Below are 26,069 nucleotides of genomic sequence, written 5' to 3' on the forward strand. Positions count from 1 at the left end.
CACTCTGAACAAGAATCAAATGAAATAATGAGCAAACCTATAATAAAAATATTTTTATGAGTGTTTGAAAATAGGACATGGTGCAAGTGCTAGAATGCACATATATGATTGTGGTGAATTGGCCTTTATTTTTCTCCAAACCCATACAGTAAAATGACTTGAACATAAATACAGTAATAGTTAGGGTCACTCATATGAGTGTTTGAAAATGGGACATTATGTAAGTGCTAGAACGTAAAATAAAATGGCAAAATTGTGACCTTTTATATATAAAATGCCTCTGTGTGTGTCTCATTTTCAATTCATTTTATTGGAGGATAACCCCTTGAGATGGAACATCTCATTTTCCTCACAACCAACCACCCCAACCTGTCCCAACTCTGTCCAAAGCGTATACACATAAACAGTATAGTATGATATTAAGATATTACAGGAGAGAACCATATTTGACGAAGCCACCAAAACAAACAAATATATAACCTACATATACATACAAGTGTGTGTGCGCGTGTGCATGTGTGTGTGTTTTGGGTATCATATTTCATACATCAGGTATGAATGTATATTTCGTAGATCAGGTTTTTATAGCTCATAGGCAATTCAATGAGAATTAACAGATTAAAAGGCACCAAAAGCCTGTTGTGTCATATTTGTCATTTACTTTAAAATGTAAGTAAATAAATAAATAAACAAACAAACATTAATACATGATGTATAATAATTAATGAATACTTTATATATACAAACATTAAAATCAACAATAAGAATGCAAAACAATTAATGTATGATAATTAACATTAATAATTTTATTTACATAATTTTATTTAAATTTAATTTACATAAATTAATAAAGTATAATAATTAATGTATCATATATTAAACATTACAATTGACAATAAAAATGAATGGTGTACAATAATTAACATTAATATGAACATGAATAAATTATGTAATAATTAATGTAAATCATAGGCCTACAATTATTAAAATAATAAAAAATAAACAAATATAAAAGTCATATCTAAAAAAAAAATCATGAAAATGTAAAAAAAGAATGATGTATTAACATTAATATGAAACATGAATAAATTATGTAATAATTAATGTAAATCATAGGCCTACAAACATTAAAATAATAAAGATTAAACACAATTAAAAGTCGTATTTTAAAAAAAAAATCATGAAATTTAATTATTTGTGTCCTAATAAGATAATAGCAGAAAATGTGTCTTAAAATCCATTTTGGGCTCTTCCAGCACCCATACCGTAAGTACACAAATAGACGCTCATACTAAAAAAAATGTGCGGCTGGCTTGACCGTGTATTTTCAACGCGCGGCCCACTTGACCGCAGTCTTGCACTGTACGTGAACTGGAGCGCATCTCATCCTAACTTAACCGAAACTCAGTGTATGCCTTACACACATGAGAAATATAGAAAGCTTGAAATGTCTTTAAACGAAACAATTCAAAACGAAAATAAATAGGCTACTCTCTGATTATGTAATGATGTGCATTTCTCTCTGTAGGGGCGTTCACTACGGAGATGGCGATCGTCAGCTTAATCTTTGCTGCCGACACTGTTTATTAATATAAATAAATGCATGCGCGTCACCGGATTTACAAATGCACATCTTGCTTGTTGCACGCACACATATGTAGGTAGGCTACATATTACGAAATAACGAGATATTATGTTGAAATAATTAGGTATATATTAATAATTATTATTAATATAATAATAATATATTAATAATTATTAATTATCATTATTAATAATAAATCTATAAGAATATTTGATTGAATGCTGAATGTTGCTTGTTCAATTGAATACAATTAATACTTTAATTGTGATAATTAAAATAATTTATTATTAAATATTAAGTGGCCTATGTTTGCTCATTTATTAATACTATTTGTATATATCTAGCACCCCCTCAGCACCTGCGTTAAAAAATTCTCTGGCGCCGCCCCTGTTTATAACGGCCCACGTATTAAAAAAATGGTAGGTTTAAATCGGGCTTGGGTTCATAATTACAGTTAATGTGTCGGGCCGGGCGTGTGGTGGTAGTCAGATACCCATGCTATTAAAATGACTCATTTTCGTCTGTGTATAGGACCTGCAGCTGCAGCTGCCTATATACCTTCCCAGGTTCTACCATGCCGGTGACGTCATCGGAATTAACGCAATTTTTGTGTTGCTTAAAAAAAGAGCTATATTGATATTTTTAATTCAAATTTTTTGTGTAATTTACTTTTAATTGTCATAAACAACACATTATCAACTTTGATTATTTCAGTTCAGTTCATCTTTAATGGTATATTGGGAATAATAAATGTTTTCACCTCTTCATAGTCTCTACATTTTCAGCATCAACACACTGACTGAAGAGCTTCAGAAGGTCTTTCGTCTTCCCGTATAGTTGTGCAATTAGATCTATAAAACAATCTGCACTTAATTGTCAAAAGGCATTTGATTTATTAATTAATACAATTTTACATCATTAGAGTTAAAATGAAATAGGTTTATTAGGTAAGAAACTAAAGAGAGAGTTATTATTATTAAGACAATTATGGAATAAAAAAGTGAAAGAGAGTAAATTGTTACGTATGAGTGCATCAGTGCTGAAATTATGGCAAAATGAAATGAAAACAAACAACCAACTTGTCATGACAACAGTGTAAAAAGAGTTGGAGAAATATAGACAAAAGAAACAATAACATTAAATTATTACTAATTTAAAACTATATATATATAAAACATAATGAATTGATATTGAACTGAAATAACCTGTTGATGAGAAGAACTCGTGTCCAGCATCAGCACAGAAAATCCAAAAACACAACATAAACACCGTCAGTTTCTTTGCTGCCATTGTCAGACCTTCAATATCTCAAATCGCAACTTGTGTGTGTCTATCTTGCAGTGAAATTGAGCTCAAATGTATAGAGGCACACCTGCCCACATTTCACCATTTCTCAGTATGCTTATTATCTGAGAACAAAAACAAAAGCGAAACTTTACATGAAGTCAGGGGGCTGGTTGCGGGAACAAGGAAGCATAGAGACAGGATCTATTCGGAGCAGGGATTTTTATAAACCAATAAAAACAGGAGCACTAAGTCTTAACAATCTAACAACAAATACAAAATGCTGCAATCCAACATAGCATAGACAAGAACAAACCATTACAACTGAAAACTGAGGGCTATAATACACATGGGAAATGAGAGTGGAAACAAGGAACATGATGTGGCAAAATCCATTAACTAATGAACAATTATGGAAAATAACAGGGGCATAATAGTAACTAAGACAACCAAACAGGAACTAATCAGAGAGGAACAGGGACCAAAGAATATATATAAAATCAATATAAAAGCTCACAAAAAAACAACAACAAAAAAACAAACATAAACATGACAATAATGGCGTATCACAATATAGATTTGTTTCTTGTAGTTACTTGGCTACGAATATACTTTGAAACTTTCATGTTGTACAATTGGAGATAACAAAGGGTATAATCGTGGAAAGGAAAGACATACATCAAGGCCTGCTCTAATAATGTTGTCTAACAACTAGACAAACTTTACTACTGGCATAGTGTCCTTTTTGTTGTTGGAAGAATGCTGCACTTACAACCACACCTGCATCACATGTAAGTCTGACTAATTCAGAAACTAAAAGTAAAATGAATGATTGCTTACATTATTTTATCTGTGTTATGAGATTAGGGATAATAATGATCACACTACAATAATGTTTGTATTATTATATGCATAAGTAAGATTTTCAGCAATAAAACATTAAAAAACACTTTCTGTTGGAAGACATGGGTAATTCACTAAGACTAGTTTGCTGAAGTTAAACTTGTAAGTGAAATGTTTCCCTTTGGTCCTGTGTAAAATTTGCTTAAAATTTGCATCTGTCTGTGATGAAAAGCAGGCTCTGTGCTGGCCTGCATTAGAAATTATGTTACAGAATTCACAGATTCAGTTTAGCAAACATTGATTGGAATCAGTATGACTTTGCATGTTTCTGTTAAGTTATTGCAGATGCAAATATGATTAATTTATTCAACAGTTACAGTCTTCAAAATCTTCATTAAAATTACGATTGTTGGTATATTGTGTGTGTTGCTATGAGAGTTGATATTGACAGTGTTCTCATGCGAGGTTGTACCTTTACAGCCTTCATAAACATACAGCCTGCCAGTCTTCCAGCACAACATTTACAACTACACATACCACAAAACTTTTAAAACATGTGAATCATCATTCCAGCACAGACGGAAGAGTAAACGTCAAATTAAGCTTTAAATACAACTTCAGAGAACTAGCGTCTCATCTACAGGAATAACGCACTTACTGGCTGCTAGGATTGATCAACTCATGTAATGTGATTATTAATTGATATCTTGCTGAAACTTTATTTTACTCTATTGCACTTGTTTTGTTTTATTGTACATTACAACCACTTAGACAGTAGTAAATCACAATAAAAGTTAATACAATATACTATATGTTACAGATCTACTTTATAAAATGATATGATACATAATACTTATACATAATAAATATAACAGATAGAGTACAGATAAGTCGTCATACAGATAAACTTCATATGATTTTACATGGTCACAGTGTCTTTCACTCCCAGTCTGATAAAGAACAGGGTCTCCTGAACTCCTGTCCAAACTCATGGAACCATTTATTAGCCACTGAAAAGACACCATAAAACAATATAGCTCAATGTAATGCGAAATTGAATTAAATTTAGTATAATTCAATAGAATACATTATAAGAGTAATCCAAGCCAGTAAGTATTAAATAAAAACCTACCCCACTTGTTTCCCACTAACACAGGGCATCCAGCATGCTGTGTATCCCAATCCACTCTGCCATGCTTGTGGAGGTTGTACCAAAACACAGCGGAACCCTTAAAAAGCAGAGGATGGATGCATGAATTTTACTTAAATTATTCTAATATACCATAGAGATCAGGTGTACCTTTTTTGGCTTCAATGCAACTCCAACTTTAGGAAACACAGTGGCACCCCCTATCTCCACATCACTCATCTACAGCAAGAGCACATCAATTATTGTTCATAATCACAAATCAGGTAATATGAAAATAAGTAACTTTTGCAGTTTAACTTATAATGTTTACAATTCCATTTGCATTAAAAGTGGCCAAGACTTACATAAATTAAGAACGTTGCAATCCTTTCATTCTCATCATCCTGTGAGATCAAACATTATGTTATCTTACAATTTAACTGATATAAATACTAGTGTAGAATATTGCATAGAAACCGTGTCTATTCCTCGTTTAGTGAGATCAAATAACAAATCTACTGCAGGATCTAGGAAAAATCTAATTGTTATTAAAACAGAAAATGTTGCTATTAGTAAACAAAAACAATTTCTAAAGCTAGGTCTTCTAAACATTAGATCACTCACACCTAAGGCAGTTATTGTAAATGAAATAGTCACAGATAATAGCTTCGATGTACTTTGCCTAACTGAAACCTGGCTTAAACCAAATGATTATTTCGGTCTAAATGAGTCTGCTCCTCCTGGATACTCCTATAAGCATGAGCCCCGTCTGATTGGTCGTGGCGGTGGTGTTGCGACAATTTATAGAGATATTCTCAATGTTACTCAGAAAGCGGGTTATAAGTTTATTTCGTTTGAAGTACTTGTACTAAATGTTACGCTCTTAGATGTTAGAAAAACATCCCTATTATCTCTAGCCTTGGCTACCGTATATAGACCGCCTGGGCCTTACGCTGATTTCCTAAAAGAGTTTGCAGATTTTCTCTCAGACCTATTAGTCAATGTCGATAAAGCATTAATTGTTGGAGATTTTAACATACACGTAGATAATCCAAATGATGCGTTAGGGGCTGCGTTTACAGATTTATTAAATTCATTTGGGGTCAAGCAAAACGTCACCGGACCAACTCATCGTCTTAATCATACACTCGATTTAATTATATCACATGGAACCGATCCAACCGATATAGATATTATACCGCAAAGTGATTAAGTCACTGACCATTACATGGTAACTTGCATATTACGTACTGCTGTAATATGTCATGCGGCGCCGCGTTATCAACCAGGCAGAACAATCCTTCCATCCACCATAGATAATTTCTCAAATTGCTTATCTGATCTGTCTCAGCTGCTGCCTGAACCCAAACAAACAGATGAACTAGAAGAACTAACTAGCACTATGAGCACTATTCTCTCTAGAACATTGGATGTTGTTGCACCTATTAGATTAAAAAAGGTCAGAGAGAAAATTAAAGCACCGTGGTACAACAATACTACGCGTGTTCTAAAGAGAGAAACCCGTATTTTAGAGCGTAAATGGAAACAAACTAATTTAGAGGTCTTTAGAATCGCGTGGAAAGACAGTATGTCACGTTATAAAAAGGCCCTAAAAGCGGCCAGGGCTGAGCACCTCCGCAAACTAATAGAAAATAACCAAAATAATCCAAGGTTTTTATTTAACACCGTGGCTAGACTAACAAATAAACAGACATCACCCGAACAAAATATCCCGTTACAGTTTAGTAGTAATGATTTTATGAAGTTCTTCACTGAGAAAATAGAAAGCATCAGAACCACAATTGTAAACGTTCAATCTTCAGTTGCGCCTTATAATTCAGCCTTAATTATCACCCCGCAAGAACAATTACAGTGCTTTACAACTATAGAACAAATAGAGTTAAATAAACTTATCACTTCCTCTAAAACAACAACATGTTTATTAGATCCGATACCAACTAAACTACTGAAAGAAGTGTTACCTGTAGTGGAAGAGCCTCTCCTCAATATTATTAACTCGTCTTTATCTTTAGGTCATGTTCCAAGAACATTTAAACTGGCAGTTATAAAACCTCTCATTAAGAAACCACAATTAGATCATAATAACCTAGCAAATTATAGACCCATTTCAAATCTTCCATTTATGTCTAAAATATTAGAAAAAGTGGTGTCCGCTCAATTGTGTTCTTTCTTGCAAGAAAATGATATCTATGAGAAGTTTCAGTCTGGTTTCAGGCCGCACCATAGCACAGAAACTGCGCTCGTTAAAATCACAAATGATTTACTTTTAGCTTCTGACCAAGGCTGTATCTCAATACTAGTTTTACTTGATCTTAGTGCTGCGTTCGATACTATAGATCACACAATACTCTTAGATCGACTACAAAATTATACTGGTGTTCAAGGACAAGCATTAAGCTGGTTTAGATCATACTTATCTGACCACTACCATTTTGTCTATTTAAATGGAGAATCGATCATAACTCCAGTAAACTATGGAGTGCCGCAGGGATCTGTGTTAGGCCCTCTATTATTCTCAGTATATATGATGCCCCTTGGAAATATTATAAGGAAACATGGAATTAGTTTCCATTGTTATGCTGATGACACTCAAATATATATTTCATCACGGCCAGATGAAAACGCTAAATTATCCAAATTGACAGAGTGTGTTAAAGATATAAAAGATTGGATGACGCGTAATTTTCTTTTATTAAATCCAGACAAAACAGAGGTACTACTTATCGGTTCAAAAAACCGCCCACAAAACCTCTCGCAATACAACTTTAATATAGTAGGATGTCCTGTTACTTTATCCTCTACAGTAAAAGACCTGGGTGTTATACTCGATTGCAACCTGTCTTTCAAAAATCATATTTCATATGTTACAAAAACCGCCTTTTTCCACCTTAGAAACATTGCTAAGCTACGTAATATGCTATCAGTTTCTGATGCAGAAAAGTTAGTTCATGCATTCATGACCTCGAGACTAGATTACTGTAATGCTTTATTAGCCGGTTGTCCTGCATCCTCAATTAACAAGCTACAGTTAGTCCAAAATGCCGCCGCTAGAGTTCTTACTAGATCAAGAAAATATGATCATATAACACCGATTTTATCATCACTGCATTGGTTACCTATAAAGTTCCGTATTAATTACAAGGTATTGCTACTGACTTATAAAGCCCTAAACGGCTTAGCTCCAGTCTATTTAACGGATCTTCTATCGCCCTATAATCCATCGCGCTCTTTAAGATCACTAAATTCAAGGCTTTTGGTCATACCTAGGATATCCAGAACCACCAAAGGAGGGAGAGCATTTTCACATTTAGCTCCAAAACTCTGGAATAGCCTTCCTGATACTGTTCGTTGCTCAGACTCGCTCTCCCAGTTTAAAACTAGATTAAAGTCGCATCTCTTCAGCCAGGCATTCATATAATATTTTTAATCTTACAGTTCAAATTACAATCCGGCCTCTAGTTAATAAACGCCAGAGGAGAACTGGCCCCCGACTGAGCCTGGGTTCTCCCAAGGTTTTTTTTCTCCATTGGGTCACCTGATGGAGTTTTAGGACACTATTAGGTCACTTGATGGAGTTTTTCGGTTCCTTGCCACTGTTGCCTTTGGCTTGCTCAGTTGGGGATATTCTGGGGATATCTAATTTGATTTTATCAATAAATTCCACTAGAAACAAACCTTGTTGTATTATTTTAATTTAATACTGTGAAGCTGCTTTGATACAATCTGTATTGTGAAAAGCGCTATACAAATATACTTGACTTGACTTGACTTGACTTGACAATGATTTAATTGGTCAATATGTAATTAAGCTCTCATTGACACATGAGTTTAAAGTCCTAAAAGCAAATTAGCATTTTCGAGCAATGGGCTCTCTTTGGGTTAAGGACTGCATCACTTAAAGTAATACACTTGCACACAGACATAGTCAAACCCTAAACATGAGTTTTAAAAACGTAAACTAATTACCACATCATATTGTGATGAACAGTGGATAATGCCCTGCTGGTTGAGAATTTTCATATACCGACTTCTGGGGGTGTGGTTACGTTTAGGAGTGGATAGACATGGGACCAATCAAATGGCAGCCTCATAAAAGGGAATCCACTTGTTAAGTCTAAATCTGAGCAATAGGACGAGATCCCATAGATGTGATAATTAAAATCAAGGAAGCAATAAAAAGTAGAACAGTGAACTTGAAGTTATATAGCCACAATATGGAAACAGTTGATCTGGATATTTAAACAGTTTAAATATCTGGGCAAGTGGTTAGATAAAAAGGGTACAAGGAAAGTACATAGCCTATGGGAAAGGTGGAGTGAAAATGAATGAAACTTTTAAACCTAAAAACCTAAAAAAACGTTTAAACCTGAGAAGAAATAAACTCATAGATACTGGTGTTGTCTACGTGGATGTGTTAATGAAATCCTACCAATAGTGTTATTCAAGAATGTTGGGAATATAATTATTTTATAGGTGATGGCTGTGGATGGGCAACAAAAGCTAAATCAGAGGAATATAGATTACAGAATATCTGTTTTAACACCCCTACTCCTAATAGCAATATCCCTATTTGGCTGTTTCCAAAAATGTAGTTAGATTTAAATATAATGGAACTAAAGGAAAAATGGAACTAAAGGAATAAATGATTTATTTATACAGATGGGTCCAAATATGAAGAGGATAGGAAAGGCATAGAAATATCAACATTGAATGTAAGTATTGGGAAAAGATGACCTCATCAGTTGTCAGTTTACATGCAGAAATGATGGCGATTAGGGTTAAAGGAAGTTAAACCAGATAGAGTGGTATGTTGTGTTGACTCTGCAGAAGCCCTTTACCGTATTAAAAATATGAAATCTAATAGACAAGATTTAATGCTAGAAATCCATCAAAGCTTATTAAGATTGCGGAGGCTCTGGATAGATGTGAGATTTTGCTGGGTACCTGCTCATGTAAGTATAAAAGGGAATGAGAGAGCAGAAAAAAATCAACCAGGACGAGCAATGTATTCCCTTTGGTAAAGGAGAAGTTAAGACAGTGATCAAAAAAGAAATGATGAAAAAATGGTAGGACAAGTGGGACATGGATATAGTGGAAGGAAATATTACAGTCAATTCACAGGGTGTGATTAGAATGAACAGAAGGGATGAGTTAACCAGACTGAGGATTACATTGTTTTTATTAGGTAAAAGTCAATCAGATGAATGTTTGGAATGTAAAATCACAGAAAGTGCAGAACATAATGTTTCATTGTACAGTAGGCTAGGAAATACAGGGAAGGGAGGATTAGACTAAAGCAAAAGATAAGTCAGGCGGGAAGAAAATGGAACCGAGGGTGTATTGGGAACAACAGGAGAAGGGGTAAAGGACACAGAAAGCTGTTGTGGAATACCTGAAGGCAGAGCTGCCAACTCTCACGCATTCACCGTGAGACTCACGCAAGTGACACTTTTCACACGCTTTCACGCCACACATCTATTTTCTCACGCACAGAAAAATCGCGAAGCAAAGAGGACACGGAGACCGACAGACTAGACAGAGCAGGTTAGTTATGATATAAAAAAATCTCAGCTCTCAGATTCTGTCACTTTTATTACGAAATTCAAACAATAAATACCTTTTTGGCGCTTAAATGTGACGCGACAGATCCCTAGCGGCACGTGAACCGATCATCTCTATAGCTAATAGTAAATAAACACGAATGAACACTGTTGAAAGATACAGTACAACTTACCGAAATGTATATTCCTCATACATAATATCGACCAATCAATCAAACAAAGGGGGAACAATTATGTCACATAACATTTACCTCAGGAAAGCCATTTGATGACCATAATATAGGCTATAGCACGTTAGTTGGCTGATATGTGTACTATATTAGCCTACATATTTAGTATATTTTTACTTATATCATTAAATAAAGTTGTTATTATAATAAAAAAACTCATTATATTTAATTAAATTTTTAACCTTAAATAATACTGCCCGCTGATAGGGCTCTCTGTATGTTTACACCATTAAGTGAGTTGTTTTTTTCTTGAGAAAAATGAATGCCTACCTTGTGTATCCTACCTAATATTTATCCAAATGAGTCAATATTAAATCAAATCACAATAATTGAATTGAATTGAAATAATAAAAAAGCGTAGCTTACCAGAAATTGTAGCCTACCATGTAAACATTGTAACATGTCACTAAACCTAATCAAATTCAGTTTAGTTACTAAAATGTTTTGATAATCACAATACACTTATTGTGATGCAATACAATTTTTTTTACATCCTAATGTAATGGGAAAGTCTCCTCAAATAACAACCACAAACCTTATTTAACTCCATGGCAAATACTGGGTTGGCCAACAAATTTATTTAATGGCTTTATTTTAGTAAAGATATCTTACCGATGCATCATAATGTGGTTCAAATCTGCCACCAATCCCATAATTCTGAACCTGGAAAATGATTGCAACACTATTGTAATTAAACTTTCAGGTAAAACAACACCTACAGTAATACTTAGGGAAAATAAATGTTAATCCATTGAAGAGACCTTGATATCCACTGAAATTTTAATATAAAATCGGTGTATAAAAATGTAGCCTAATATCTGTTATCGGACTAAACCAATGTTGCCTCGAAGTCTGAAATGGATTTAGTAATCTATGTATTTTGAGTGCATGAAAGTGTGACCAAGCTAGCTGCAAGACAGGCTTTGCAAAGCTATGTTAAAGTTGTCCATATAAAATATATATATATGCTGCCTGTGAACAGGTGATTTCTTTCTTACTGTGACCGTACATTTAGTTCATCAGCTGATTCCACTGAGAGTCCTGTGATGTCTGCAATATTCTGACTGATACGAGCAAGCAGAGTGTTGTCTTCCTCTAGAAAAACGCTGAAAAGGGAATGATTTCAGCAACACTCATGTTAACATACTGAACCATATTGTAAACTTTTTCCATTTTTCTTCCCATGATAAGTGTGAGACCAAAATGGTTAATTAGTTAATAATTAGTAAATAATATTAAGTAATATAAAATAACATTAATGCATAATTTTCATTTTGGGTGATTATAAAGGATTATCACCTTTGAGAAGTACGGATGTTTGACACTCCATAATATCTAATTGTAGACCTAGAAAGCTAAAGTAGGACACACAAGGGAAATTGAACATCAAATATAAATATGAATAAATAGCACACAATTCATTCCAATATCACTATATTTCATTGCATTTAGATTTGTCTTCACTGTAGAAATACTGTAAGTTGCCAAGCCAAATTTTAAAAGGAATGCCCAAAATAGCACAACAAAACATCAAAAATATTAACAAGATATTAGATTCTGAAGGTGGCAATTAAATAGTTTAATGTTTTTTGTTTGTGTGTGTGTTTTAGATATTCACTTGATGTCTGGAGATATTCTTCAGGATCTCTATCTCTCTGTCTGATATAATGTCATGATATCTGATGATGCGAGGCTCGTCCCACTCCACTTCCTCTTTCACTGGTGCATACATCAGTCTGGGGTTTCCTCCACCTGTGCTGTACCTACAGGACAGCGCCCTCTGCCTCTTGGAGGTCTGATTTGATAAATTATAATAGACTCAAAGCTTCACATTGACTGTTTGTAATTTCATGTTAAATGATGATTTAAATTGTAAACACTGTACTTGCCCTCTCGTCAACCTCTCCTCTGCACAGTGCCTCATAGGAGTTATTTGACTCTGTGTTCAGCGTGAATATGTCAGGATTTGAATTTCTCTTGAAGCGAAGGTGTTTCAAAAGGCTCAGCTCTACTCTGACTTCGTCATTAGTTGGATCTGAGGAAAAGAAGCTTATGACTTCCATAGTCCAACCTCACATTTAAAAATATTAGTATTCAACTTCATGTCACTATGACCTCACCCAGATTTAGAAGCCGTTGGCCGAAGTAGATTGCCACAGGTAGGCTGCCAAAATGATAGGCTGATGAACTAAGGAAACGGAGCAACTTTTTCTCAGTAGTGATTGAGTTTTCTGTTAATCTGTCCAGACTGTACAGAAACCAGAGAAAGGCATGCTGGAATTTGTCCTCGTCATAAGCGACCAACCCCACATGGTAGGCTTCATCTGCATTTAGAGACGTTTCTGAGAAATGTGAAATGAAAGCATCAATCAGATTGGAACTTGTTTTGAAACTAAAAAAGTGAAACGGCATTGGTTCAGACATTTCACCCTTTGTGATGTTGTGTGGATAGAGTTTGTAGAACTCTTGCAGTCTGATCAGCTCTGAAGCGGCATCATCCAAGTCCTCAGCCTCTGGGATATTTGCATAATCCAGCAGGTTCTGATACTCTACAAGATCACACAAGCACAAGTCTCAAACACAAGAACGGATCCATAAACAACTGCAACGTTTAATAAAATAGCTTGAAAGCTTTATCATCATTCACCTTAATCTCTAGATTTTTATTTCTATTAATAATTAATGATGAAACATGTCTCTGCCAAAGAACTTAAATAAGCTCTCACCTTCATAAAGACTCAATTGAGTGTATTTGACAATAGTCAACCATTCACTTCTCACTCGTCTGAGGAGTTTGTAAGCTGCCATAGGGTCTCTCATGGTTTTCTCAGGGTTATCAGGGTCAAAGTATGTGAGTAGTTGAAGAACCAGAAGAATTCTGGATTGAAGTTCATCAAAAGATGTAGGGTTAAATTAATGTATTAATAACATATTTCTTGATGTAAAAAACATATGCCTGCATGATTGCTAAGTATTCACAACTGGTTTCACCAGGCTATTGCTGTAAATTGAAAATATTTTAATTTAAAAAATGCTTTGATGCTTAATAATGAAAGTGTTTTCACCTCTTCATTCTCTCTACATTCTTTTCTTCAGCATTGATGTACAGACTGAAGGTTTTCAGAAGGTCTTCCTCCTCCTCGAAAAGCTGTGCAACTTTATCTATAAATAATTATATTTGCACTTCATTTTTTTATATATAATTATATAAAAAATGTATACAGGTATTTCTATTATACTTTATTTCCATCCATAATGAAAAATCTTTATTATATAACCAAAGAGAAAGTTAATAATTGTTTAGTCATTAATGGCATCAATAGCTAAAAAAGTGAATGTTTAATTGTAAATCTCAAAATATGTGAGTAAATATATGAAGATTTAATTATGTATGAAAAAAGCTGTGGCAAAAGTTGTTTACTGTATTATGATCAGAAGTGTCTCACAAATAAAATGAATAAATAAAATCAGCTCAACAGTGTAAAAACAATAAAAGAAGAAGAGAAATAACGATAAATAAATAAATAATGAACAAAACACTAAAATAATGGTTAAAAAAGGAATAAACTCATATATTAATTGATATTAAATTGAATTCAAATAAAATTAATAATACTGTACCTGTTGATGAAAAGATTTCATCTCCAGTTGAATAGAGAATCCATGAAAACAGCACAAATACTGTCAGTTCCTTTATGGTCATTATCAGACCTTCAATTCCTCAAAACACAAAAAAACTTGTGTATGTATCTTGAAGTGAACTAGCGTTAAATACAGACTGTTCACGTGAATCACCTGTCCGCATTTTGCAATTTCCCAGTACTGCAATCGGAGACCAAAAAACGAAAGCAAAACAACATTTGTGACAGTCATAATGAACATAATGATAATAAAGCTGTTTATTTCTGCCATACGGACATTGCTCTGACAAAGTCACCTCTCATAACAGATTACTCTTAATTGTAATCTGCATGCATGTTCTGTAAAGCTGCTTTGAAACGTAGTTTTGAAACTGCATGAATATGTATTGTGAAAAAAAAAAAGTGCTATACAAATAAATATGATAAATACATTTTTGTATATAATCCTTTGTGTGTTTGATGTGTAATAATTGTTGGACTTATTTTAAATGAGTTGCTTTCCGAAAAGTCTGTCGGAACTAGTCTGGCCAGTCCTTTAATAGCTGGTATATGGTTTCACAAACAAATCCCCACATCTCATGGATTGTGAGGTTGACATATCAACAAAACATTTGCAACAGAATGCTGCATTAGCAACCACTTCTACATCACATGTAAGTGTGACTAATGCAGAAACTAAAAGTACACAATGAATTATTATCTCAACAGCTATATGTGTTATTGTGCTCATTATGATTATGTTCAGTATTTCTTTTATATTATAGATGTGACTAAACACAATATCTTATGTTTGTCCTTAAAATATCGTATAGTGATTGTATGATTACTGAAGTGGATCAAAATTACACACACAGTGTGCGCGTGTGTATTTTATATTGTGTGTATAATGTCTTACGTATGATGACGTTGAAGAATGTTGACACTTGACAGCCTTCTTTCCTCCTTGTGGACTTCACCTAAAAATCAAGAGGAGGGAGGGATCATTTCTTATACCACAATAAAATGTAAGTCATTCTAACTGTAACTCAACAAAAACATTCATGTTAAATCACACTGATTCCAGCACGACTGAACTCTGAAAAGAACATCAATATATTATATTGATATGATATTGCAATAATCAATATAAAGAATGTCAGTCAATCTTCATTCAATCAGTTTTCAAACAATATTGGATTTGATGATCATCATATCCTAATGTGATCAGCACTGTTCAGAGAAGTCGTTCATTACAAAAAAAAAAAAAAAAGGTTTATCAGAAATGGTTGAAAATCCCCATTATATATATATATATATATATATATATATATATATATATATATATATATATATATATATATATATATATATATACACACACACACACACACACACACACCTTACACAGGTAGGCTACCTGAGAGAAACCTGAGAGAAAACGGATTTCACAGCAAGTGATCCAATTTTCAGCAGTAAGAAAAAAGTTTTTAAAGCTTGTTGTTTTGCAGAACATCACAGTTATAGGCTATATTATATGAGAAAAGTAAGGTGGCCTGTAGTTAGGGAGTACATGCCATTTAAGGAAAATATAATCATATTTTTAGAATTTCATAATTTTCTTTTCAAACCTAGTCTGTGGGATAAAGCGCCACCAAGCATTGCTTCTCACTATCATAATTACTGTAGTTAACATGGTCCGTCTGAACATCATATACTTTGTTTTTCCATCAAATGTAATCTATAACTAGGTGGTTGAATAAAAATATTTGGACTTCCAGTAAGGGTTCAATCTTCAGCTGGCTGGCAGGAGCCGCCACTGGCATGTCAAGTGACCTGTCAGTGGCTGGCCTGGCAGTCTGCCTTGGCAAGTTTCATTAAAAACAAAACAAAAGGAAGGAAAGAAAGAAAAGTAGGCTACCGTTTGTGAGCGTTTTAGCGAAGTGGTTAACGAGGTTGAATCAAGTGCTGGGTATGTAATAATATGTGTTTGTGTTTGTGTGTGTGTGCGCGCGCGCGCGCGTGTTTTTTTTTTGTGTGTGTGTGTGTGTGTGTGTGTGTGTGTGTGTGTGTGTTCGCCTGTTCGGGGAGTCGCATTGACAGAAACAGTGACATTCCAGTTTAAGTTTCAAGGGAGTAAAGCCTGTTTATGCTATTAAGAAAATAAAATTCTGTCAATAAATTTTGTTTTAACCCATAAGAACCCGTGGTGACGCGGGTGTCACAAACACTGGTGATTATCTAGAAAGGTCTTTTTAACAGGGGCACATTTCTAGTTTGTTGATGATTAGGAGGTTTCTTACTGATGGGGCTGTGGGGGAACATAAGAAGGAAAAGGCTGGGAAACAATGAACTAGAAGCAGACAAAATCCATATAGATTATTTCAGTGGCAATATGAGTATAAATGGATAAAACGAATTTGAGTGAACACTATTAGGCTAGTAGATTTTCCAGACGAAACACGGTGGGATCCAATAACTCCAATCCAACAGGGGGCACTAAAATGCTTTTGTGCTAAATAAACGCCGTTGTTTCTGTTGTCCGCGGGAACGACGTCACTTTGGCGCCGAATCATACGGAGATAAGCGCGCGGAAGAAAACATCGATGCTTCAGGAATTTTAATAACACGAATATATATTAAAATATATTCTAGATTTACTCAGTATTAGCAGTGCAAGACATCAACAATGCAGCGAAGCATAGCGTGAGTGTGTCCTGCTCTTTTTTGTGCTTTTTTTCCGTGTTGATGATAAACTGCAATGTCTGATTCTTACTCAAGACCGTGTTTTTACTCTACCTGTGACATTAAGGGTTTTGCTTTAAGCTTTAATTCTTTAAATGTTTGAAAGATGTTACCTTATAGTATTAAGTGAGCTCATTTGTCTTTCATACGTGATCTTTTTGTTTCCCGCCCACAGGTCATTCTTTCAGCCAATGAAAGGCAAGGAGAAGAGTGATGGACAGGTCAAAGAAAAGGCTGAGTAAGTGACATTTTCCATATTAAACATTATGCTTGAGTTTATTTGTTCTAATTTAACATAATGTAGAAATGTCAGCCAATGCAGCCAAAAGTTGTTTACACTGCCAACAAAAGTATCTGTGCTGATTCTGTATGTCTTCTCTTTGGTGACATTGACAACTATGGTATATGGACTCCAAAAAGATTATGATAACAAATATAATGGTACGTAATAATGTTGTATAATGTTTTTTTTTCTTCTTTTGCTGCTCAGACCGGTAAAAAGTCCTCTCAAAATTCAGAATGGCGTGCAGGAAAGTGATTCACCCATAAAGAAGGTTCATAAACGCAGTCGAGTAATCCTAGACAGTGATGATGAAGATCAGCCGATGGTTAAAGAACAGGCGCCGAAACAGAGTGAAGTTCAAACAGTTAAACCAGAGAAGGTAAGAATTGAGTCATCATGGCCGTCCACCATGAAAACACGTCAGTATTGTTGTCGACGATTCTGTTTTTATGTGTTCCTGCTCCAAACGCACAGATTTCTGATGTTACAAAGGCTGCCTGCACTCCTGTATCTCCAAAAACTCCTGTATCTCCAAAAACTCCTGTAACCCCGACAACTCCGGTCACTACGAGTACTTCTGTTGCTGTCGTAACCCCTGCTTCCTCAGGAACTCCAGCAACTCCAACATCAACATCACCGTCAGGCATTCCCAAACGTAAAACCGGTCTGCATTAGTCTCTCTTCTCCTCTTCTCACGTTCCCTCTTATGCCAATGATCACTTATTCTCTCTGTAATTCTTCTTAATACTCAAAAACTTTTTTCAGAAAAATCTAACATTTTGAAATGGAACAGTTTATTGAACCTTTAGACAAAATATAAAAGAAAATCTTTAGAACAAAAGTTGCATATGAGCTTTATGTTTTGTTCTGTTTTTGAAACCTAAAAGGCTTTAATGGCCATTATAGTGAAATAGATTAAATGGTTAGAATATGAATCTTAAACAGGAAAATAAAAAGTTTTATTCAATTTGGTGCAGATGTTATTTATGGAAGCTTGTTTCTGCCACTGAGTTTAAAAAATAAAAATGGTAAATGCATTTTCTTATCTCACATTTCTAAAAACAAATTCTCGCAATTGCAAGTTTGTATCTTGCAGTTCTGACTTTATCTAAACTTGGAATTGCGAGGTACCAAAACCTCTGACTCGGGTAGAACTGTGAATTTATATCTCATAATTCTGACTTAATTTCATAATTTTTTTTCCCTCAGAATTGTGAGACATAAACTCTCAACTGCAAGTTATAAAGTCAGAATTACGAGAAAAATCTCAGAATTGTGAGAGATAAACTTACAATTGAGAGAAAACAACTATTTTGAGTTAAAGTTGCAGTGACTTTTTTTTTTTATTTTATTCTGTAGCTTCTAAAGATATTTATATAGCCAGAAAAGTAACATGAAATTCTGATAGCTTGTAATGTATATCGATGAGATTTTTTTATAACAGACTACTTTCATAAAATGCACATAAAGATCAGTTGTCACTCTATATCTTCCAATAGTCTTAGTAAGGTGATATTTAAATGCTTTAAAAAATGTAAATGATTTAAGCCTAAGTAGCTTTAGCCCAGTAAGAGTTTACCTTCAAATATTACTAACAATATAAAAGTTATTCTTAAGTTTACTTTAAAAATAAAAATGAAAGATTTCACAGTAAAAAGAAATGTGTACCATGACCTGACATGTGAATATTTTTTTGAATTATACTAAAAGGCATTTACTTGTTTAAAAAAAAAAAAAAAAAAAATTCATCAAATATGATACAATAGGCTTTATAAATTTAAAGTCCTTCTCACTTTGTCTAGCCCGCAAGCAGTTCCCCAAGAGGAAGCTGGAAAGCAGGAGCGATGGAGAGGGGTCAAAAGAGGAGGAGGAGGAGGAGGAGAAGGAGGAAGTTGGAGGCCAGGAGAGTAAGAGAGCGCGAGTGGAGGAATCACCTGGGCAGACAGGTGAGATTAGCTGATCTCTGTGCATGAGTATATCCTTTCTAGAGCTGTAAATATTCCTCAATTCAAGTCGAGTACTCGATTTGATCAAATCCTCAATTGTAATTTACCCGTGATGCGTAACCGGCAAAATACCGGAAGTGGCGTGTTCCACAGACGAGAATCTATGAACCGCATTACACTGTTTTCTAAGGCTACGCAATATATTTAAAACCATTTACAATCTTAATATAGCGTAGTGCTATTGTGAAATCACAATGGCTGCGATTCAGTTAAATATATGCGCTGTTTGTTTGTTTTTCACAGAAAAAACGCACAACGCTTTAATTATTTACATGCTTGCAGATTACATGTTAAAATCACCTCAGCTCCGTTCACAGTAAACGCTGCTCCGCACACACTCAGTCTCTGCATGTGCTGTTTGTTTAGGTTTCCAATAACGTGCATTTGTGAACGCAAAAAATCGGACGCGGTTTGTGTTTTATAGTTGCACTGTTATCATTTATATGCGTGAAACGTCTCAGGTTTCTCAAACTCTTCTCTGCATGCTGTCCTAATCCTTTCCACAGTCTCAGTACGGTCCTCATGGATTTTCTCTTTCTCTCTTCAACTTAGAAAATGAGATGATGGAGGTGGAAGAGAAGAGCGCGGATGGAAAGACTGTAGTGGAGGAACGGAAAGATGAGGATGAAGCAAAGACGAGTGAAGTTGTGGACAATGCAAACAATAAGATAAAAGAGAATGATAAAAATGATAAGCAGAATAAAAAGATAAATGAAGAGAATAAGAAGAAAGAAAAAATAGAAGACAAGAAAGAGAAGGAAGATAGCAGTCCTGAACGATTGGTGAAAAAAGAGAGAGACACAGAGGGCGAGGGGGCATCGGCCAAAAAGAAACCCATCAGCAGCTTTTTTGGTAAGCCTTTTTTTCCTATTCTTTTTTTTTCTTCTTCTATATTTTAATTGAACGAATAGCTCACCCCAAAATAGGGCTGGGACGGTTACCGCATTACCGCGGTCACGTGACGCCTACCGCGGGTCTGAGCTTGTCACCGTCATCACCGCAAAAAAAAAACAAATAAACACTGGCCTTCACATGTGTTCACGTTGTCTAATGACATGGATTCATTGATTCTAATGACATGGATTGTGTCTAATAACATTGTGTCTTGCATGGATTCAAGGTTTTCTAAACAAAACTTATCATCAATAGATGGAGCAAATCCGACCTTTCGCAAGTACGTATAGGTTGTTCCATGACACATAATAACATTCCATTCGTAGGCTTGACTATAACCCCTTATTTACACTCTGTGGCGTGTTACGGCTGCGACGCGGCTACCGGAGCTGATCGCGCCCACTCTAGTCAATGCTTGTGTGTTTACAACAGCCACGACGCGGCGCGTTTCAGAAGCGTCTCTCCGCGCCGCTTCGATAAAGATAGGCGCCTAGTCTATTTTCGACGGACGCCGTGTTCAAGCCGCACCGTAAATAAAAAAAAAGTAAAAGGACCTCAGCTTTTAATTGCACGTGCTTATTTAACACAATTCTCTCACGTGAAGACCGCATTTGTAAACCCTTGCGAGTCGCGGCAAGTGCACACTCACAGCACCAGAGAGTAATCTTGACGGCACTTGCAAGAAAATGGATAAGTAGACTACATAATCAAATTCACAAATATTACACCATTTAAACATTATTAAAAATACATAGGCTACTGAGTTATTAAAACAATATTTGTCAAAGAATACACTTGTATGTTCACAGTTTGAACGTTCTGGTTTCCATTTGTTTAATATCAAGATCTGAGGTGAATTATTCATTGTTGCTTTTACAGCTACAAAGCTGGAGCACTAAACGATATTCAAAGTCACATTGCATTCTTTTAACATTAAATAAAGCACATAAACAGTACCTGAGATTATCATTGTCACTCTTTGTTTGTTGTTCCAGCCGCGACGTCGCAGGAAAAAAAAAAACTGGGTGAGGTTGAGGGGGTGAGGTTGAGGGGGGGGGGGGGGGGACTTGAGGTTTAAAGCGGTTTACCGCAATACCGCGGGAATTTCTTGCTTTTCAACCGCGGTAAGAAAAAAAACATACCGTCCCAGCCCTACCCCAAAATGAACATTCTGTCATCATTTACTCACCCACATAATGTCCAAAACCTGTATGATTTTTAAGGGCGAGTAAATGGGGACAATTTTAATTTTTAGTTGAACTATTTATCTAACTTTCGATCTTTTGTAGCTCCCAGAAAGGCAGCTGTAAAACTGGAAAAGGAGGAGCGAAATGCGGGAGAGAAAAAGAAGGATGGAGAAATCCCTGACGTCACTGAACAGAAAGAGAATAAAAGGTTAAAATCCAAGAATAGTCAAATGTTCAAACGACTTGCAATATTTTACTTGAAAAATATAATTGTTTGTTTTGGAAGGACCCCATTTGAATGAGCTTTATTTTTTGGACAGTGAAAAGGGGGCGGAGTCTGCAGAGCAGAGCCAGTATGATCCCTCCAGAGCACAGTACCATCCCATTGACCACGCCTGCTGGAAGAGGGGCCAAAAGTAAAGACTGCCTTTTATTAGCAATATAACAGAGTGCCAAATGAGTCCTTTAGTTACTGTAGCATTTTTGCAGGTTCAGTTTCATCGTCCCAAAGTCAGTGAAATAAGGTCATTTTTATAACTTTCACGTGTCTTAAAATGGCAATTGCTTACAAGTGGCTAAATGGGACTGCAGAGGTTGTCAGGGACATTAAACGTCGCGCCGAACAGAAAAATTCATTACTCACTAGTCTAGTTCTAACTCAATCTTTACAACTTGTAGAACTTAAGTAAACATTGAAATTGTTGGAAGCTTGGTGATGGTGACTTTGAAGTCATGTGAGCATGGTGTCGTTCGTTTATAGCCTAAGGCCCTGTACCAAATGGCACCCTAAGCACTCACGGTCTTCCTAGGAGTCTGCACTTTCGTGACATGATGCCACCTTAACTGTCGGGTATAGCTCACTTCAGTGTGGGCTCAGTGCATCGAGGGTTCAAATCGACCGCAAAGGGCGTGTTTGCGAGTAGTCGATTAAACGATGCTGCTGCTAGTCGACGTGGAAATACTAGTCATTTAAAATATTTTTTTTTTGCTGCACAATTAATGTTTTGCTTTATATTTTTACAAATGCTAAGTTTAAATTACAGTCATGTTAATGTTACATTTTAAAATATATTATTTTGAAAAGTGTATATCTGGAGTGGAAAACAAAATCTCAGATTTTGCATGCGTTGGTTTTCTAACCTGTTGGCAGGTTCAGAGAAATGTCCACTCGGAAGATGAGCAAGGTGAGGGAGTCTTTTGAAAGCCTGTACAAAACTTCACAAACTACACAAGTAATAACAATTAGGTTTACTTATAGGCTTGTTATACTACCGGTTAGGGACAATATGGTATGAAATTTTATATCGGATTAAAGGAGAAACATTATGAATGAAACTTAATTGACACTTGAACTATTTCTATATCAATATCCTAACAAAGAGAATACGCTTAATTTATAGTTGTCAGTACACGTCAGGCTTTTCTTGCAATTTTGCTGTCCGTCATGTGTACAGATAGTTTTCATACACGTGAAGCTTGTTCGAACCTAGACAAGCAAATTGTTGCTGTGGTAATGAGCAACAATACCTTACAATAATGTGCTGACTTTGAGGAAATTTGTTTAAAATAGGCTATTAGGTTTGAACTTATTGGTCCTGCGCTGCTTATTGATTCAGTTGATTTGAATTAATGTCTAATGGCTAACGTTGCTAAAGTGAATGCTTAAGTTTAATATACAATGATCATACTGCAAGACAAGCACATCACATGACAGGTTTTTAGACTAGTTTTAGACTCATTTGCAAAATTTCCATTTAAACGTTAATTAAATTAGTCGTGAACATCACAACTCGCAAGCAAACGTATGCATCCTAAAATTACAAATGGGAGACCCTATGGTCTTGTGGACTTTACGACTGCATGCACACAGCAGCTATTGTAAGTCCACAAGACATAACACAAAGTACATATGAAGTGTGCCATTTAGAACAGGGCCTAACTAGCTTTTTACTTATGTCGATTGTATTTAGACTAAATTCATTAAGTTGTTCATTTGTGAAGATTACATTGATGAACAATATGTGTTAGAATTGTTAGGGTTAGTGTGTGTGTAATGTGTAATGTGTAATGTGTTAGAATTGTTTCATCATTAAAAGATCGAGAGAGTGAAATTAATTATTCATCTAAAGTTATAGTCTTTGTTTTTTCTAAAGCATTAACAAAAAGCTTTTCAAGCAATAAAGTATGACACTTTCTATGAAAGTTCATTGTATATTTCTCTATCCCTTTCTCAGAGTGCCATATTTGGCTGTTGCTCGCACCTTTGAAAAGATTGAAGAGGATTCTGGAAGGTATGAAGAGTAGCATTATTCTGTATAGTGTTTTATATTATTCTGTGTTTTTCTCTTGCATCTATTTCATTTTGAAAATGAGTATGCTGCTGTCAAATTTCAATCTTTTTTCTTTTTTTTTAGGCTGAAAAACATTGAAACTCTTTCCAACTTTTTGCGCTCTGTAATTCTTCTCTCTCCTGGTGAGTGTGTTAATTGATTCATGGGGTTTAAATAGGTTAGTAATTATGCTAGCCAGAGATTGTTTTTCTTCCTTTTTGTCCAAGTAATGAATAAATTAACAGATTATTGCTCCTGTTAGGGAGACAGATTGAAGAAAAATACTTTTGTCTTGTGCAAAGCACAAAAAATGTAGTATACATTGGAAATGTCTAAGCTTCACTGTTTCTCTCTTTTCAATACTCTGTTGTTTGTTTAGATGACCTGTTGTGTTGTGTATACCTGTGTCTGAACCAGCTCGGCCCTGCGTATCAGGGTCTGGAGCTGGGCATCGGGGAGACTGTCCTGATGAAAGCCATCGCTCAAGCAACTGGTAAATATATTTGTGTGTTCCCTAATGCCGTTCACCATTCTCTTTGCCTGACCCTTGTACTGTTGACTTCTGTTACCAGGGCGACAGTTGGACAAAATCAAGGCGGAGGCTCAGGAGAAAGGTGACCTGGGATTGGTTGCTGAGAGTTCCCGCAGCAATCAGAGAATGATGTTTGCAGCGGCCAATCTGACAGCAGGGGGTGTTTTCAACAAACTGAAAGAGATTGCTAGCATGAGTGGAAACTCTGTAAGTACAGATGAGAATAGACCCTTTTACTGTTTGTACACAATGATGACGTAGCAACGTATGCGCGCGCATATTGGCAACGGAAGTATGGCGAGAATCAGCAGCGTGTCGCTGCAGACCCGAGCATTTTTTATTATGTCCTCGCTCCAATCAACACGTTTAATCGCCTGCAGCCACAGGCGCCGCCGGTTCTTCTGAAACGGCCGTGATCCTGTCGGAATCCTATCAAACTTAAGCCCCTTGGTGGAATATCGACTAGTGCAACCGTAAACGCAACTACCAGACATTTTGATGCTGGGAAACCGTTTTGATAAACTTTCGGAGTTGCTAACACCTTAGAGCCAGTGGGGAACAGCACTTCCGTTGCCAAAATACGCGCGCAACTATTTGATCACGTGGGCTGTAAAAGGGTCTATAATGTGAAGTACACCTTGTCACTTAAAATATATTCAAGGTATATATTTTTATGAGTACATGGATTCCCTGTAGGGGTGTGCGATATATATCGTGTGTATTAACAGGTACTTGCTGCGACCTACTCGGTTCGGTTTCAATTTCACATATAAAAGTATCTTTTCTTGCTTTAAATCATTTTAAATATCAATATTCAATATTGCAAGATGAATTTTGTTGATACTGATTAGCTGATTTCATTTGATTGGTAACAGCCCTATTGTGTCTTATTTTTATAATTGAATTTGATTAAATTTATCAAATTGACACAAAAGATGATGCATGCATATAATTAGGTTTAAAAAAAAAATGGCTTTATAAAGGTAAAAATGCCCATATTAGGTAAAAATCAATTGAAACATATTGGAAAAAATAATTTCTGTCACTGCTGTGAACTGACCACCACACAGAGTATGAAGAATATCAAAAACTAGGAGTCGGCTGTTCACGACAGTCTTAAACCTGCCAAAGTACCAACACAATATCACTCAGCAAAATATCATCTAATAATTGTTATCGAGAAAATCCCAGAAAATATCAAGATATAATTGTTTGTCAATATCGCACACCCCTAATTCCCTGGGAGTTGTTTACATAGCCTTGGTGTTGCTAGCATCATGCTTTAGTTGCGCTACAGGAAACATGCACTACAGTGTTTCCGCTACATTCATTCTGCCGTGGTGGTCCGCCACACCAAAATTCATCCCGCCACAGCTGCAGCTTCTCAGTGAGGTCTGATATTGTGCATACTATTGTGTTATTGTTAAGCCCCACTAAAGCCATAAAAAACATTGTGAAGCACCATAAAGTTTTCGTGCACTATATTCCAAGACTTCTAAAGTCATTTGATAGCATAATGTGAGGTAAAAATGAATAAAGTCATTAAGTTAAAGTTAATGGAAACTTATCTCTCCTCAGTCATTCTCCATTCAGCATTCAAACAGTGCGTCGTGTTCAGTTACGACAGCAACACGATGACACTCTCTCCAAGATCAATGTCCCCATTATTATACTTTATTTGTAGATAAAGGTCTATGGTTTGTATAAAATGACTTTATCTTGCTGTAGTTTATTGCGCTTTCTAAATCATATTCCTTTCTCCCGAGTGTCTGTTAGATTACAGCACTGGAGTAGAGACTAGAGAGCACTATGAATTGTTCTT

At 35.5% G+C, this 26,069-nt stretch overlaps 2 protein-coding genes across 3 annotated transcripts in view; one reads left to right on the plus strand and one right to left on the minus strand.

The window, feature by feature from the left end:
• Positions 1-3,078: 3,078 nt before the first annotated feature.
• Positions 3,079-13,726, minus strand: LOC311291479 (prolyl 4-hydroxylase subunit alpha-1-like; the record flags this gene model as incomplete). Its single annotated transcript, XM_084410515.1, has 13 exons — positions 3,079-4,722; positions 4,845-4,941; positions 5,013-5,081; positions 5,207-5,245; positions 11,266-11,316; positions 11,663-11,759; positions 11,953-12,008; positions 12,272-12,448; positions 12,543-12,688; positions 12,774-12,995; positions 13,083-13,202; positions 13,380-13,531; positions 13,719-13,726. 13 exons carry the CDS (start codon positions 13,724-13,726, stop codon positions 4,652-4,654), a joined length of 1,305 nt encoding a protein of 434 aa, XP_084266641.1. The 3' UTR covers positions 3,079-4,651.
• A 3,088-nt stretch (positions 13,727-16,814) lies between these two features.
• lig1 (ligase I, DNA, ATP-dependent) overlaps positions 16,815-26,069 on the plus strand; it is a 23,914-nt gene continuing 14,659 nt past the window's right edge. Inside the window, exons 1-12 of one of the 2 annotated variants that reach the window (XM_084412482.1) lie at positions 16,815-16,976; positions 17,191-17,253; positions 17,506-17,677; positions 17,773-17,962; positions 19,101-19,244; positions 19,857-20,156; positions 21,488-21,593; positions 21,706-21,801; positions 23,620-23,676; positions 23,800-23,858; positions 24,095-24,208; positions 24,288-24,454. In XM_084412482.1, coding sequence (XP_084268608.1) covers positions 16,960-16,976; positions 17,191-17,253; positions 17,506-17,677; positions 17,773-17,962; positions 19,101-19,244; positions 19,857-20,156; positions 21,488-21,593; positions 21,706-21,801; positions 23,620-23,676; positions 23,800-23,858; positions 24,095-24,208; positions 24,288-24,454 — 1,485 coding nt within the window. In that variant the 5' untranslated portion in view covers positions 16,815-16,959. The remainder of the gene's footprint in view (positions 16,977-17,190; positions 17,254-17,505; positions 17,678-17,772; positions 17,963-19,100; positions 19,245-19,856; positions 20,157-21,487; positions 21,594-21,705; positions 21,802-23,619; positions 23,677-23,799; positions 23,859-24,094; positions 24,209-24,287; positions 24,455-26,069) is intronic. The other variant, XM_084412483.1, reaches the window with a different exon arrangement.

This window comes from Rutilus rutilus, assembly GCF_951802725.1.
Source record: "Rutilus rutilus genome assembly, chromosome: 6".
In the NCBI taxonomy this organism is placed as follows: domain Eukaryota; kingdom Metazoa; phylum Chordata; class Actinopteri; order Cypriniformes; family Leuciscidae; genus Rutilus; species Rutilus rutilus.